The following is a 17,500-nucleotide window of genomic DNA, read 5'->3' on the forward strand; positions in this document are numbered from 1 at the left end:
ATACTAAATATACTATCTTCCATAATATTTTTCATTTTAGTTTCAAATCAATGTTGTGTTATTTTCATAAAGATCTTATAATCATTATTATTCAATAATGTCTTCAGTTTTTAATTTTCTTACTTTTTCCATATGAATTTAACCATTTGGCTACATAGATCTTAGACATAAAATCTGCATTTAACCATTCGTTCAAAAATCTTAAAAATTTTTTTTTTTTGCCAATCCCATAAATTTTTATACATTTTATACCCTACTCCATCTGGTCCTGCAGCCAAATCTATAGTTATTTATTTTAATATTTTATAAAGCTCATTTAAAGAATTCTTTTTACTTTCCATGTTTTTTCCACTACCTTCTATTTTCTATCTTTACCTGAGGTCTTTCTATTTCTCCTTTTGCATTTTTTGATTTCTCTCATTACATTATCTTCCTTTACTAATCCACGTATGTATCTTAATATTTCTTCTCTTTTTTTCTTGTAAAAATATTTTTGCTTATATAACAATTCTTATAATTTTTCTTGATTTCCATCATACAATTCTTTTTCCTTGTCAAAGTATGCTCTGTTATTATTTTCTAAATCTTCCAAAGCATTGCTATATGTTTTTATATTTTTCTTTGTCTACTTTTCACACATCATATTGCCACTGTATAGGTTCACATGTTCATAGGTGTTTACTAGGCTAACAACCACAAGGGCCTTTTTAAGCCTAGCCCTGCATCTCAAATCTCTGACAAGTTCTGATACCCTTGATAAGTGTAAGCATGGGCCTGGGAGATGGAACATCTACAAGAAAGAGCCTGGAGGATGAGCCATTTATAGACTGCCCATGTCCATTAGAGACATAGGTGCCAAACCAGGGATGAATTTCCGGTTTACCATCCAGTTGTCCAAGTTGCATTTGAATTGGGTTAGGGAGGAACTCTGCTTCACATGGATGGGTAGCCTGTTCCATAGATGGGGTAGTCTCCGGGATACATACCTATCGCTCTAGCAGGTCCTATTTGTATCACCGGCAAGGTTTAAGTCTTTAGAATGGTTAATTCTGGTGCTGTTTGTTTTGTGGATAAGCAGGAGGTCCATCAGAGTGGTATCCCACAGGAGGAACATGCTACATTAAAATTGTCACATATGATGCTCTTTTAGTGAAACCATAATGTAAACAAGTAACTGTTCTTCTAAAGAAGTATAGTATGGTATTGTTGATTACCCAGAATGATTTACTGATGCATGTAAATCATTACTAATATCTAAGTTGATATTATTTTTGTGGGTGTGGTTATAAGGAACACTTGAGTCAACAACAGTGGAATTAAAACATCAAAAATATATCAGAATATTTGTTTTGTTTTCAATCCAAAATAAAATTGACTGTAAAGAATAAAGATGTGGGTATAAGGAAAACAATATTCTCAGACACAGAAGTAGTTTAAATTGATAAACTTGACTGTTGGAACCTACATACTAACTCTATGGTCACATAATTGACACCAAAGTGAAACACCTTCCAAAATGCTATAGTCAATAAAAGGAAAGTCAAGTGTAGCAGAAATGAGCATAGTAGCATTTTGTTAAGTCAAGCACCCATAACAGTCATGAAGTAAAAAAATGAATTTGCAACAAATAGTAGTGCTAACATAGCTACAATATGAGTATCCCCCAAAAAAGTTTGGTTTAGGCAACCATTTAAGTCATAGACTGCATAGTATGCCAGTGCTCTTTTATCATAGTGGCAACAAAAAAGTTTTGATGTGTAAGAGTAGTGTGTACATGCAAATGGGGAATGATATGCAGGCAGGCGTAATGAGGCAAAGTTGTTTAGGATTCTTGCAAAATAGCACTGGCCATTTTCATCAAATGGCATGTGTAGGCACACATGCACACAGACAAACACACACACTCTCACACACACACACACCCACACACACACACACACACACACACACACACACACACACACACACACACACACACACACAAAACTATTTAGTGTATGTATATATACGTGGATGGGATCATTCATAAAGTTTATGCTGTTTGCTTTTTTTCACTCCCCTAGTATACATGCTGCATGCCAAGTGCACTGTAAACATGCAAAAGTAGAGTACATCACCCTCACGTGACCCTGTCAGTCAAAGTAACCCCCCCCCCCCCGCCCATGCAATCTGTTCATTTAAAAAGCAGGGACTGCATCAGTTACAGTATGTTTATTTGACTTCCACTAGGATCAAATGCTCTATCCCAGTACTGGGCACACAGCCTTCTATGTCATGAACCCTCAGAGACATGTGTTGTGTGGCCTCAGCACCTTCCAGACTTTCTTCATTTGTGACACCCAGCCTGCTATGCTGCACACACAGTGTGTTTTAATCTCACCATCTCCCCACCAGCAAAGTGCTGTTTTCTACATGTAGGGCTACACTTTCATTCTGGTGCACACCCTAGCTGATCTCTACCCCCACTCCCACCAAATGCAATCTGTCTTTTGAGGTGCCGACTGCTCTGCTGAAATGAACAGCAGCTTAGACCACCATTCGACCCACTATACCATATATTGTACCATTATACAACTATGTGGTCAATGTACTAAGAATGTTTATACATATGCATGATTCCATTCATGCATCGCAGCTCTAAACATTCATTCTCTCACTGGGTTGAGGTGACTTTTCACATGTGCTTTAAACTCTTCCTGGATTGTACTCTTTCCCTCTCCCAGTTGCATAGTGTTGCTTGTAACTTCTGCTAGCCTTTTGCTGTGCTGCAATTCAAACTAATCTGATTTTTTTTATGTTCTCTGCCCTCCTTTCTCAGATGAAACTTTTAAGCTTCTTTGCTCTGCTGCCCTGCTGTATATTCACTGAAGGGATTGTTTACTCAGTAAATATAAAGAACTGCTTTCTCCTTTTTGAAATGCCACATTACCAATTACATCAATACGCTGTGAGTCCTATTGTTAACAAAACTGGATAATTTATTGATATCAGAATTCATATGTTTGTATCAAATAAATCCTTATACCTGTTTGGTCTACAATTACAGCTTTTTTAGAATTTTAAGAGTAGAAACAGTCCTGCTGTAATCGATCCTACAAGTTTAATTAAATAAGTTAAATGAAATTTAGTAGCAACATCTGTCCACTTGTACTTTTCCAGGTGAGTGATCTGATTGAGAAAATACGGGAGGTGTTTATTGAAACTTTGGACGAACTGCAGTGGATGGATGGAACATCTAAAGAGAAAGCCCGAGAAAAGGTTTGTTTAACTTGAAAATATGGTAACATATCTACAGAAAAAGTAAAACAGAATTTGTAGAAAAAGGTTTTAAGACAGCATCTGATTTATTTATTTATTTATTTATTTATTTATTTATTTATGCAAGCAATTTAACGAACAGCAAAGGATTGTTGAACATGTAACACACAATTACTATTGATGAGATGTACTGTATTCACTTCTGAGAAGGCTAATGCTGTAGAAGATTTACAGAAATGCAAAATGAGGAACTTGGACTTCCAAAATATTAGATTCAGATGATAGATAGATAGATAGATAGATAGATAGATAGATAGATAGATAGATAGATAGATAGATAGATAGATTGTTAAATGGACCATTGCAATGAGTTTTGCCTTGCTCCAGGCTAGAAATGATGATTCTTTGTGTCTATGATATCGATTTTATTTTTATATGCAAAAGTCTGATAAAGAAGTGTTTGTTATTTCTTTGTGCTCAAAAGGAATTGGAGGCATTTCTAGAGTTTATGCATATTCTATGAACTCTTAGTTGAGCTAATTATTGTAAAGCAGACTGAAATAGATTATGAAATTTTCTTTGCTAAAAAATGTTCTTTGTTAATCAAGAATGATCTTCCCCATAATAAAGGATAATCACTTTAGATCAACTAAGTGGACATCATCAGATCATGTTTAATTCTACATTGATCTAATTTTATTTAAAAAATGTCATAGAGTACAGTACATTTTTGAAACTTAATGCCAAGCAATTCACAAAACCTTTAATAGCTAACGTGAAAGGTCCACACAGTGGTCGACAACCATTCAAAACGCAAACGTTGCAGCAAGTGAAACCAAAGGTTCAGACTGGGATATAGGTCTGTGCTGTCCTGCACTGTCCTGCACTGTGGGGTGTTCTTGGTTAGCTAGAATCAGGATGAGGAAGAAGTGAAATTTTCTCCAATCAAATGGGTTGTTACTTGCCTATCTAATAAACGTATGGGAAAAGTGATCAGAGGTGGGGGAGAGTGGTTAACTACATGTTAGCCAGTCACAATATGTGGACTGCCTTGACATCTAATTGATGGATCTGATAAAGACTGCAGAGTTGCAAATGCCAGCCAGAAATAATGTGTCAAAGCTATTTTGCATCTCAGAAACTTCTAGGATTCCTCCATTCTGGGGACTGTAAAAGAAACAGCAAAGTGCATTTCTGCCTATTTAAGAGGACACTTCTTCAGATTCAAAATTGTTTTAAAAGCCCCAAGTATCAGAGTGTTACATGGTAACAGTATTTGTTCTTCTATATATGGTGCAAGGGAGAGATATAGGGAGGATAGGTGAGGTCATCTTACAAGACCTCATCTGCTGTTGGAGGCTGGATGTTATATTATTCCCTGTTTGATGTGTAGATGTTAAGCACTGTATGTTCTTCATTAATACGGAGACTATCCACATCAAAGTGAAAATTACTGCACAGCAGTGAATGCCAAGGGACACACAGAATCTGAAATGGCATCTGCTTTGACTCTATTTCACAAATGCTTAAAATAGTGTGGCAGAAGCAAGGAATGAGCCAAGTTCTAAGACTGGCTAACAATTAAACTTATTGTGGGTGATAGATCTGCACTACCTGTACCCTAACTGGGGAGTTAATCAGAAGCTGGCCAGAGGTTAGCTCTGATAACTAGTCTAAATAGAACTGATTGTTATCTAGCCTATGAGTAGTCAAACATAGATTTAGCATTTTGAGGGTGATTTATGTCAATTATTTTATTGCATTGCAGGCAACAGCCATTAAGGAGCAGATTGGTTATCCGGATTACGTGTTGGAGGGTAACAATGATAAACTTGACCAGGAATATGAAAATGTGAGTAAGTCTTATCATACTTATATAGCAAATCACTGTTTGCAGCCTATATTGTAATGTGACTCGTTCCACAATGTACTGTTGTGTTGGCAACAGTTAGGAACTTCCTTGCTCTACCAGTTCTTGAGTATTTGTTCTGTCCCTCATTTTTTATATCCTTTTTTATTGCACATTTCAAAGCATGCAGTACTGCCATCATTACTCAGGAGCACCAAAATATTTTCTTTTTATGTTTTTTTAGCCTTTGTTGTACAATAATAGTACATACAGAAGTGCACTTTACATAATTATAGTTAACATAATATTCTTCTTTTCATATATGTACTACGACCTTTACATTTCAATACCATAATATTAATTCTCATTTTTGTTTTCCCCAACCTCCACCCACCGTTGGGAAAGACTATCAGCAAGTTTTATCTACAGCCCCTGACAATGCACATTTATCATTTAAACACTCTACCACCTAGATACTGAAATAATATACTTATAGAAAAGTATCATCTAATATATCTATCCGGTACTTTCCCCCACTCCTTCTTCACTTTTTCCCTTCTTTTGCTATCCTGCTGGGCAGCCAGTACGCACCTGTACATTCTCAGGTTATTTGCTTTTGCCATCTCTTCTCTCCAGCTTACCTGATCTTTCCAGCCTTTAGTGATGATACTCGATACCCATCATCCTGCATACCATAACTGCACTTTCTCCAGCTGTCTCCACCCATTCTCCTCTCCATATTACCACAAGAGTACGAATTTCCAACATTTTGTAAATCACACCTCATGTACTATTTCCCATTTCTCTGCACACCTGTTCTTTAAATGTTTAACTGACTCTCCAAAAACATGAAACTGTCCTGCCTGTTTCTCAGCACTTCTGCAACATTTCCTCTCCACCACCTTCAGTCATCTCTGTAACTGGAGGGTAGTTCTGTACCACCTATGAAACCATCTCACATACTGAGCCCATATAATAGGTATAGCTGTTCATTTATTGTACCTTTTTAACACCTCACTACATTCCTTTTCAGTTATAATTATACTTTCCACCATTTCACATCTACTTACTAATTTCTCCATCCCCTGGCAATATTTACTATTGACTAATATTACATATATCTTTCCACATGTGCATTCTATTTGCAAGTCCCTTGCTTTATGAATACTAGTATCTGTCACTTCCTCCAGCAATAATCACATTATACCAATCCCTAGTAACCAGGCCTTAACAACCAGTTTCAGTTGCATAAATTGTAGCCCCTCTTCTTGTCATCAGGTTATATCTTTCTATCCCTTCCTTTCAGCATATAAATCTACACACCTCCTCTTCCTCTACGCCATATACAACATTGTCAACCTTACACAACCCCTTTCTATTACATCTCTGTATTTTAACATTGTGATTATTCCATAAACTTATTAATCTGAACTCCCTAAATGTTTCACCTCTACATATATCTGCTTTCCACAACTCTAAAATTGTGTTTAACTGAAGGATTTCCCACTCTTCAGCCTGCTCCTCTTCACTTTCCTAGCCTTCCGGAGTCCTAAAACAAACACCATTGTCACTGCCTTCAGATACAGCTGCAAGACAGATATTCCCCATTCTCTCTATCTTCTCCTGTCTTAATCTTTCTTTATCTTTTCTAGTCCCCTTATTATTCCATACACATGTAGCATAACTTACATGTATCTTCTGAACCACATGGTGAAAGCTGCCTTAACATATATAGCACTCTCAAACATACTGGCATCTGCACCACATTCGTTCATCCCACTGATGTACTTGATTTAATAAACCCTCTTCTCAAAAAGCCATTAGGCTATAATTTTACTGCTCTGTCTGACCTAAAGTCCTCCAAACTCTTATACCTAGATACTTAACCCCCTGCTTTATTCCTCTCATCACCTCTTTAATTTTAGCATCCCCTGTTTCAATTCTCACTTGCACAGTCTTCCTGCAGTTGCAGTCATATCCTGAATTAATTCCAAACTCTTCAAATATCCTTTTCCAACACGAGATCCAGCATGTCCATTCCCAATATACAGTCATCTGCAAACATCCTAAAGGTTTTCCACTTACATAGTACCTTTTGCAAGCAGTCTCACACTCTCTGTGGTAATACCTCAATCACTGAAACAAATGGACTAGGGGACAAAGGGCACTCCTGCCTTGTGCCCCTCATTACCTTTGCTGACCTCAATAGTTGTCCATTTATTGGCAACCTCACTTCAGACAGTGCTTTGATCCATCCACTAATCATTGGCCCCACACTCATCTTTTCCAAAATTCTAAATAGAAATCCCCAATTAACAATGTAAATGCCTTATGAATAAAAAAAGACATTCCCTGCCTGGTCCTAACTTTCTTACATCCCATTAGTAACAAATTTCCACAGCTGCCAAACACTCTCTTCCACTATTCTTCCCTTAACAAACCTTTCCACTATTCTTCCCTTAACAAACCTTATCTGCCCAATCCCTATTAGTCTAGGGTGAATGCTTTCTATCTGCGTGGCAAGGATCACAGCTTAAATTTTAGCAGCCATGTTAATAAAGGGAGCCACTTGGCAGTGTAAGCACTGTCTCTAGGTGATGTCACACTGACTAAGGTTGATGTGACACCCAGCACCATAAACAAAATAGGAAAACATGTGGGATGCGGAGGAGAAGGATAATAGGTCTCTCCCTCCAGGTGTGAGCTTTTCTTGTTCCCCCTTCAGTAACAACACTACTCTGGTTATAGTAAAAGAAGCTGTTAGTGCCCCTTGTAATATTATATCATTATATATCACCCCTAAAGTCTTACCTACTTCCTCGTTTTTCTCATATCCTATAGAAATCTCCAGATAGCCCAGCTTCTCTTTGAGGTTTCTCTCCTTCTAACACTTACACACTCTCTCTACCTCCAACAACCAGATTTTATTATCAAGCTTAAACTTACTCTCAATCTTTCCATTCGTCTTTTCGCACGTCATGACCTGATATCTTTTATTATAGAAACTACTGCCCATGTGGTTGTAGCTTATGGTAAATCTTTGTTTTTTCTTTTGAATGACACCATCTGAGTTCATAGGTTGACTTGATATACCAAAAATACTTTACTACTTATGGTCAAATTGTCAGATGCACAGAAGCAAGACATCTACTTCTTCCTGCAGATTCATGTCTGCACAACTCATAAGGATACAAGGACTATGGCTAGTGAGGTAAAAGGTATCTTTCCCTAGGGATTGACGACAGTCACTTAGTGACAGAAATGGCAAATTTTCTCTTCACTGACAGATATGGTCTGTGTAAGAAAATAAAGAACAAATGCAGTATATCTTGATTTGCAAACTTAATTACAACAGCTTTACTTACTAACTAGCATGCAATTTTGTTAACACAATTCTCTATAATTTTCATTACAAAAATAAATGAAAGACATTTGTGTGTTTACTAGGTGTTTGAAAATATTCAATACTGATAAAGTGGGGAAATTATTATTCATACTGTACACTGCTGGGCTTGAATTAGGACAATAAAATAAGAGCTTTTGTATGTGCCCATCTGCACATTTATACTTAAAATACTTTGTGTTTCTTCTGACCTGCCATAATCAGATTTATTTCCCATGCACATTGATAAGCAATCATTTGTAAACCTGTTCCTCAATGACTGCTTGAGAACATGATTCTCTTACAACCCACCCATTAATATTGTAATAAGTGTTTTTGCAGGACCAGTGCTTTCCCTAATGAGGCAAGCCCCCACACCTTCCAACCTTATATATACATTAATTTCACAGTCACTTAACAGTAGTAAAAGTTGAATATTCCAATGCAAGTGCTCTGTCTGAACATCTATATAATATTGCTGAATTAGAAGGAATGTTACCTAACCCTTAACAGCCTGGAAGCTCCTGTCTTATACATTAGGATATTATTGTTCACACAAATTATATCTTATTTCTTACTATAATCTAATAATTCTTATGTTGTCTTAAAGTGTAACAATTATTATACAATTGTAAATATGCTTGGTACTTCCATCATTTTGTAAATATTCTCTGTACTAATATCTCTTTATGCTTTGTATGCTTGAATTTCTATGCCTGGATTATTGCTAAAAAGGGACTTTGGACCAGCCCACCTACCCGGTTATCAAATAATAATAATAATCTCACTCTGCCTATAACACCACAGTTTGTTCTACAAAAAAAGGCTGACTGTGACCATCTGTGTTCAAACAGTTAAAACCTGATCATCAAATTCCTAGCAACCTGTAGATTAAAAAATACGGTCATGTATTTTCATCTATTCTTTTCCATATACCTCCATTATGCAAACACCAATGTTTTTGTTTTTTCTGTTAATCAGGTATGTCCTATAGGGATAAGTGCTTCTTCTCAGTGGTGACCTGAGACTATTTTCTATTCTCAGATTAAGTGACTTGCTCAGAGTCACACAATTTGCAAGTAGAGGCTGAGCAAATTAAGGTTAAGAGTAAAGAGTAAAGTTCATAGTTCACTTGCAAAAGCAACTCATCTCCTCAACTCTGCCTACGAGGCTGCCACATTTCAACTGTTACAAATGTTGTTCTCTTGCTGCATCTGTTTACAGGCTGTTCCAGTTATCCATCACCGTTTTCATGACAAAGCATTTCCTCATCTATGTCCACTAATCTTAACCTATGATTTTTAGTTTCTTTCTTTAGGATTGAACATATTTTCTAAAAATGGCCCCTTCCTGCATCCTTTTAATCTTCAAGGCAATTTAAAGATATTTCTGTGTGCATAGCTCTCCACAAAATATTGTACTTATTCTGCTGTTTAAGAAGAGTTCGGAGAGACCATTGCTACTCTAGCATCTTTTCATTGTATGTATTTTTTTTTTTTATTTTACATTGCAAAGTATATTCTGAAGCCATAAATAAAAGTCAGTTTCCAAAAGTAAGCATTAAAATATGATAAACAAGTAATAATGCCTAACAGGGTGTGTGTTACTGTGTAAATAACGCCCACCCAGGGATATTATGATTCACACAGAAACACACACGTGGGAGGGCAATTATTGTGCTTAGAGAATGGGCTGTTTGTAAAATTGTTGTGTTTACTTACTTATTATTTTTTTATTACTATATTATTTTTATATATTTTTGATATAAAGTAGCTCTTCCACCTAATGTTTCAAACTTGCTGTAGTATACATAAATGGTGTTTGAGAATGTATTTTGCATCCAAAATATAACATTTTCAAAAAATATACAGATATTTACTTTATTTTTCTGGTCCCTTACTCCTAAAATGTGTGGTTTGTTACCAATCATTGTGGACTGAAGTAATTAAATAATGATATACATTTGAGTTTCAGAGTGTATTTCCTTCAGAAAATGCATGCTAAGACAAGCAACTTTCTAATTTTATACGAACAATATTTAAAATCTGTTCCTATTTTTGAGCCTCTATTTCCCCTTTATTTTAGGTTTTCTCCAGGTTGCTTGAGCTAAGAGGTCGAGAGGCATGAAAACTCTTACCTGCTGCTGATGATGCTTGATGAATCTCAGTCTGTCGTACACAAGCACACTTGTAGGTTCATAGGTGTGTACTAGGCTAATGGCCCTGGAGCCTTTACAAGCCTAGCTCGTAGGATTACCCTGGCATTGTGCCACCAGACATTAGTTCCCAGTGCCTCTGTCAAATAGAGCCACTGCACTGATCCCCAGGGTGAATTTTCTATTTCCCATCCACTCATCAAGATTTCTCTTTTTTTCCTCAAAATTTTTTTTTATTTTTCAAATACATTTGAAAGAGTTCCATAGTATTTATACATAACATCTTAAATAACTATGTACACTATTTACATTAGCCTGACACTATAACAGATCTTAATGTATACAGATACTTTATAAGTATGTAAATTCCATTATCAGAGTGTCTGATCAATTATTGTATAGTGTCAATCAGTTATAAGACTTTTCCCCAAGGGTTGTTGATAAATGGCTTTGGTTAAATTCTTAGTTCTTTAATTTTAATTTCCAATAATGCTGTGGTCTTCAGTAGGCTGTAGAAGTCTTCAAAAGTTGGTAATATGTTTGTATTCCATCTTGTTGTTATACACTTCCTTGAAATTGCAAGTATAGTCCATACTAGATACATGTTTGACCTATTCAAATGATAACCTTTGTTCATATTTAATAATATAAGAGCTTTAGTTAAATAAAATGATTCATTAAATAAAGCTTGTAGAAAGTTATTAATACAATTCCAAAATGGCTTAATTTTAATACAATCAAAGAAAATGTGGTTCCAGTCTGCATTGTGTACTTGCTCACATCTCCAACATATTCCTTTTATTGAAGAACTAATTTTACTGATTATGTCTGGGGTTAAGAATGTTCTGTGCATGCATCTCCAATTAAAAACTTTCTAGTATTGTGTAAAGGATGTATATTTTATCGATAATAAGATATTTGTTTTAATATCTTCAGTTAACTGTATTGAGTGTCCTTTTGTTCTATATTTCCAATATGAGGTTTTGGGTGTTGTTTTATAGTTTATCAATATTTTGTAAAATTTTGAAATACTGTTTCCCATGTCAAAGTCATTATATATGATTTATTTCACATATGTATTTCATAAATTTAAATATTTGGAACAGACAAAATCCACTGGAAACACCACACGGAGATGACCACTGTTGTAGAAAGCTTCTTTATTGGAGACAGGAACACACAAGCGCTTTCACGTAGCTGTACTACGCTTCTTCAGGTGTAATAAGACATAAGTTTAAACAACTATTTATACAAAGACTTTTGGCGCTCAAAACTAACCAATTAAGACCCTAAATGAATAATTATAACATTCATACTAGGCTTATTTAAAGAAACAACATTAACAAATTCATGTAACACAAATAAAAAATCATTAAAACATTTAAAAAATTGCTTAAATAGCACAGTTGGCATAAAGCGCGGATAAAGCGCCTTAAATAAACCGTTCTGCAAAAGAAGAATAGAGCAAAATCATCTATCAAACTGACGGTGCAAGCCTGCTGGCACACCAGGGTTGCTTTGAAACAAAATAATAAGTGTTCATGACCAGAACACAAAACTTAAACCATAGGCCAGAAGGTAACACTTTCTGAGCAAAAGTATGCAACACAGCGATATCACTAATAAGATTAAAATATGTAAACCAGTTATGTTGTTAGAGTCGCTCAGCTGAGCTCATACTGAATTCATTACCATATAGTATACAGTTAGTAAACAAACCAAGTACATCAAACGACACCAAATGTGTAAGGTGTATTGTGGTGTAAAAAGATGATATTTCCAAACACTACTATCTATCAGTATGTCCCATACAATAACTGCTTGTCTAAAAATAAAAAACATCAGTATATTGTATCTATTAAAAAGTAGAAAACATGACATTTATTAAAAACATCTTGATACAACCATCGCAGCGGCAGAACGTCAAAAAGTGCTAACTTAAACCACAACTGCAAAGTGTGCTGAACTAGTATTGGATCTCAAAAAGAGAGCAAAATTACCATTCAAAAAAAGCACAAAAGTAATGTCCATCCATAGCGATTACAATCGGAACAGGATAGCTGTCATAATCTAAACAAGAAAGTTCATAAAACCGATCAAAACAGCAAGGGCCAGTCCGGCGATGAAAAGCATCCTACTGACAACAGCAGCTACCAAACTAGAAAGCGAGGTAGCAACCAGGTGCTGTCTTACTGGAGTATTACTGGTTGACTAGCCTAATGAAGGACTCGTCATCTCGTGATACAAACCTAAATACCTAAATAAAAACATTGCCAAAAATGTCTAAAACGAAAAATATATTGGCAACAGCAGTCAACTATTAGTAACATATAACCAGATCACTCGATTCTGATATTACCTAGCATCCAGGGATCTGGCGAAATGCTAGTAAGATGGTTCACACTAATATCGTTGCAAACACTAGATATATCAACATTCAACGCCCAAGTGAAGCTAAAAGGTCAAAAGGGACCTGACCAAAACATGTAAATATAAAGACTACAATAAAACATAAATAATAACAATAAAGTGCATTTAGATAATAAAAACTAAACTGGACCAAAACGGATTGCAGAGTAGTGGATAAAATTTTAAGCCATCTATAAGTTAACAATAACCTTAATATTGTCCAGTTATCCAATATACCAGGAGGCACAAATGTACCAAACAACAGCATGCCATAAACACAGTAATGCAGAGCACAAAAAACGGGAGATATTAGATAAACATAACTAAATAACTTAACAAGTCAAAGAATAAAACTAGCATCATGAACAAATACACACCTATATAGGACCATAATCAAATCAGAGACCACGACTATATAGAATATTATAAGAAACAGCCCACTGTTCACTTATGCCATATGAGGGCCTTAACACAATGCACATGCTGAGTACCTGACAGAATTTAAATATTTCTTTAAATGAAGAATTGTTAATTATTCTACTTAAATCTTGCGAATATGACAGAATACTCTGTAAAGTTAGCCAGTCCTGTTATGGAATTTTGTATGTTGTTTTTATTACTTGCATATCTAAAACTTTTAGTTCTTTGATACATTGGAGCCAACAAACAAATCCTTTCTGTTCCCAGGAATTAATAATTCCTCTATATATTTTATGTGGAAAGTTCTTAGTGAATATAAATGCTGTTAAAAGATCAAACCAGATTTTTAAATCTATATTTGCATTAATAACTTTCCTAAATGAGTCAATGTAATAATTAATCATATGAGTTTTGGTAGGTTTAGTTATGTTATATTGCATACTAATACATAATATGTGCCATGGCAAATTGTTTTTATCTTTTATTTGAATTTTTGTTTGTAAATCAAATTAATTTATTGATATTACAGTTAGTAATTCTTTTCAATTTGCAGAGTAATTTAGACTTATCCAATCTGAGATTGTTTTAGATATTGATGATTTTATATATGTTTCTATATCAGGAAAGTTTAATCCTCCCTGTTTCCATGGTCTGATATGATGTATTAAAGCTATTCTGTTTCTTTTGGGAAGCCATAAAAAAATTTATTGGGCATGAATTTATTTCTTTAAGTATATTCCTTTCTGGTAACAGTTCTATTGCCAAGGCTGTATATAGGATCTTGGCTAGTAAAACCATTTTTATTAACTGTAGTCTATCTTCAAATGTTAATATTATTTTGTTCCATTTTTCCACAGAGATTTTAATTGTACTGATGATATTATTGTATTTTTTCAGACTAATTCATTATTATCCTTGCATAACTCAATTCCTAGATATTTTAAGGTAGATTCTTGTTTCCATATGATCTGATCCCTCTTAGTCTGCAGTTCCTTTTTTTATTTCAAAATACAAATTTTGATTTTGATTTATTGAAATGGAGTCGTGAAGTCATGTAAAATTTGTCATTTAATATATCTAATTCTTCTAATGTTTCTTTTGTATATCAGGATTTCTCTTGAAGAGGGCCATTGAGGTGCTCTGCTTGACATGTATGGGAAGTCTGTTCTATAGCATGGACAGTCTCTGTGTTATGAACCTGTCGGTCCAGCATCTTCTGTTGATTGTGGTAATGAGGTTGAAGTCTCTGGAGCATGTGGTTCAGAGGTATTGGGATTTCTTTAGATATAGCATTTCTAACAGAGCTGGGTCAAGACATGGCTTTGTAAGTCAAGCAGAGATCGCCTCTAAGTAGGTGATATGAGACAGAGAATAGTTGGAATTTTTTGAGTCTGTCCATATAGGACAAGTGTTTAAGGCATAGGATCATCTTTGTGAGGTACTTTTGCAGCCTAGTTGTTGCTGGCGTCCAGTGAATTGCATGCCAAATGGGGCATTGTACTCGATGATTGGCCTAATGAGGGAAGAGTAGAGGGAGACAATGACCTCTTTCTATCTGGATGCAAAACCTTTAGTAATGAGATCTGTCACATAGAAGGACTTTCTGACCACAGTGGCAATGTGGTGGTCAAAAAAGAGGTTGCTATCAATCTGTGTTCCCAGATCTCTTATAACGCCTTCTGTGTTCAGTGGACTACCATCAATATGGTAATTCATGGGAACTGAGTTTTTCCCAAAGGGGGTGAGGACACATTTTTTGGCATTGAGCTTAAGGCCATGGTTCTTACACCAGTCGTTAGTCTCAATGAGGCCTTTCTGCAGGATGCAACATCACTTGGGGAGCTAATAATAGCACGCAACTTGCAATTGTCTGTGAACTTTGTCAGACAGAGTCCCTTCGTGTTGGCCTGGACTTCAGAGAAGTAGATACCAAACAGGAGAGGACCCAGGACTGAACCCTGTGGGACTCTACTCATGACTAGGCAGCAGTCTGACTTGGAGTCTGCTATTTTCACACTGTGGGTTCTGTCTGTGAACCAGTTGCAGCCCACTTAGTGTTATAGGGGTTGATGCCTAGCTTAGTGAGTTTTTTCTATGATTCCTGAGTGGGGAATGGTATCAAAGGGCTTGGGCCAATCAAGGTAAGCTGTATGAACCACCTTGCTTTCATCCCCAGCTCTGGTAACTGACTCAGAGAAGTCAACCAGGTTGAGCAGGCATGATCTACCCTTCACAAAACCAAACTGTGTGGGATCCAGAGTTTGGAGATTCCCTATATCCTTATTTATTAGCTCCATGATGATGCATTCCATAGCTTTGCATATCAGATTTATCAGGCTAATGGGGTGATAGTTACCAGGGTCTGTAGTTACTCCTCCTTTGTGGAGAGGGATGACTGTAGAAATGTGCCATTTGGTAGGGACAAAGCCTGAGGTGAGGCTGTGAATGAACAGGGAACACAGGTGTGGTGTTAGTTCATGTAGAATACAGCCAGTGATATTGTCAGGTCCCATAGAAGCTACATTATTGGCCTTGGACAGTGCTGTTTTAACCTGTGCAGCAGTAATACTGGGTGCCTGGCAATCTACTGGTATTTTGATCGGTCCTGTGGGGGGAGAGGGGTACAATTGGCACCGAATCTTTTGGCCAGTATATTGGCAATATCTGCTGGCAGGGTATAGGAAGTACCATTGTGCAGTAGCTCAGAGCAAATCTGGGTATTGCCATGGAGATTCTTTACATAACTATAGAAGGCCTTGTGGTTGTCTTTACTATCTGCTGCAATTCTGTTTTCATAGCTAGCTTTAGAGGATTTGATGAGGGATCTCAACTTTTTGTTGAGGCTGATAAGGGAGTTTTTCTAGTCTTGGGACTTCACCTTATTCTGCATCAGTTTCTTCCTTCTATTGTAGAGTTTGTTTATGGCAGGGGACCACCAAATTGGCTTCCTTTTTTTGGAGGATAGCGTCTTGGTTCTAATGGGTATGACGAGATCCATGCATTTGTGTACGTGTTTCTGCAGTGCATTGGTGTATGATTCAGCTGTCATGCAACTATTCTCCATTTGCATGGGTGCTGTGAAGTTAGCCACCTCTGTTTTTAGGAGCCCAAAGTTAGCTTTGGAGAAGTTTTTCATAGCGGTTACCTTTGTGGGGGAGGGGGGGTGGGTTTACAAGGTGATTAGTTTGTGGTTGGATCTAACCAGGAGGAGTTGACTACTGGTGTAGAGCAACAGTCACCCATGTTAGTAACAAACCATGTCAATGATTTTGCTACCTCTAGTGGGGGTAAGAACGAGTTGTTCCAGGGCATTGGAATTAATGAATTCCAGGAAATGTGAAGTAAGTGTATTGGTACATGAGTAGTTTTCCCAGTTAATAGAGGGGTAGTTGAAGTCGCCCAGTATGAGAGTGTTAGGTTGGACCCTAATATTCTCCAGGGTGTTTAGGAACATAGAGTGTGAGTCTTGGGACATGGTTGGGGACCTATAGCAGGCTATTACCTGAATCACTGTCTTACCCAATATTAGCTGCACCTGAAGTATCTCTGATGCGTTATGTTGGGCTACCAGTCTCGAGGTGTGCATATCCTTTATGAATATGGAAGCACCACTGCCTTTGGAGCTTCGGTCCAAGTTCTGGGGCCAAAAGGTGTGGAATGAGTTATAGCTTCATAGTGCAGGGGTGGTTTCTGCTGCTTTGAACCAGGTCTCTGTTACAGCACAAATGTCGATGTTCTCCATTTTAAGGAGTGCTTTGACTGAGTGCATTTTGAGATTTAGACTTCTAGCACTGAGCAGCATGACCCACAGATTGCATTTGTTTGTAGCTGTTACGGTGGTAATTTGGTCTTTGGAACACAGCCTAAAAAAGGCACTATAGGGGTGGTAAGAGCATTGGACAGTATCAGGAAGGCAAGGATGACAGATGCGGGCCATCTGTGGTAAAGCATCGAGGTCTGTCAGTCATGTCATCCCAGGTAGACAAATACTGGATGCCCTTGGAATGACACCAGAAACTTAGTCAAT

The 17,500-nt window shown here is 36.6% G+C and overlaps 1 protein-coding gene across 3 annotated transcripts in view; it reads left to right on the forward strand.

The window, feature by feature from the left end:
* MMEL1 (membrane metalloendopeptidase like 1) overlaps positions 1–17,500 on the forward strand; it is a 1,737,390-nt gene that overhangs the window by 1,342,511 nt on the left and 377,379 nt on the right. For all 3 annotated transcript variants that reach the window (XM_044062979.1, XM_044062980.1, XM_044062978.1), the window contains exons 14-15: positions 3,160–3,258; positions 5,027–5,110. In XM_044062979.1, the coding sequence (XP_043918914.1) occupies positions 3,160–3,258; positions 5,027–5,110 (183 nt within the window). The remainder of the gene's footprint in view (positions 1–3,159; positions 3,259–5,026; positions 5,111–17,500) is intronic.

The sequence above is a fragment of the Protopterus annectens genome, chromosome 2.part1 (genome assembly GCF_019279795.1).
Source record: "Protopterus annectens isolate FY-2018-M chromosome 2.part1, PAN1.0, whole genome shotgun sequence".
Taxonomy (NCBI): Eukaryota; Metazoa; Chordata; order Ceratodontiformes; family Protopteridae; genus Protopterus; species Protopterus annectens.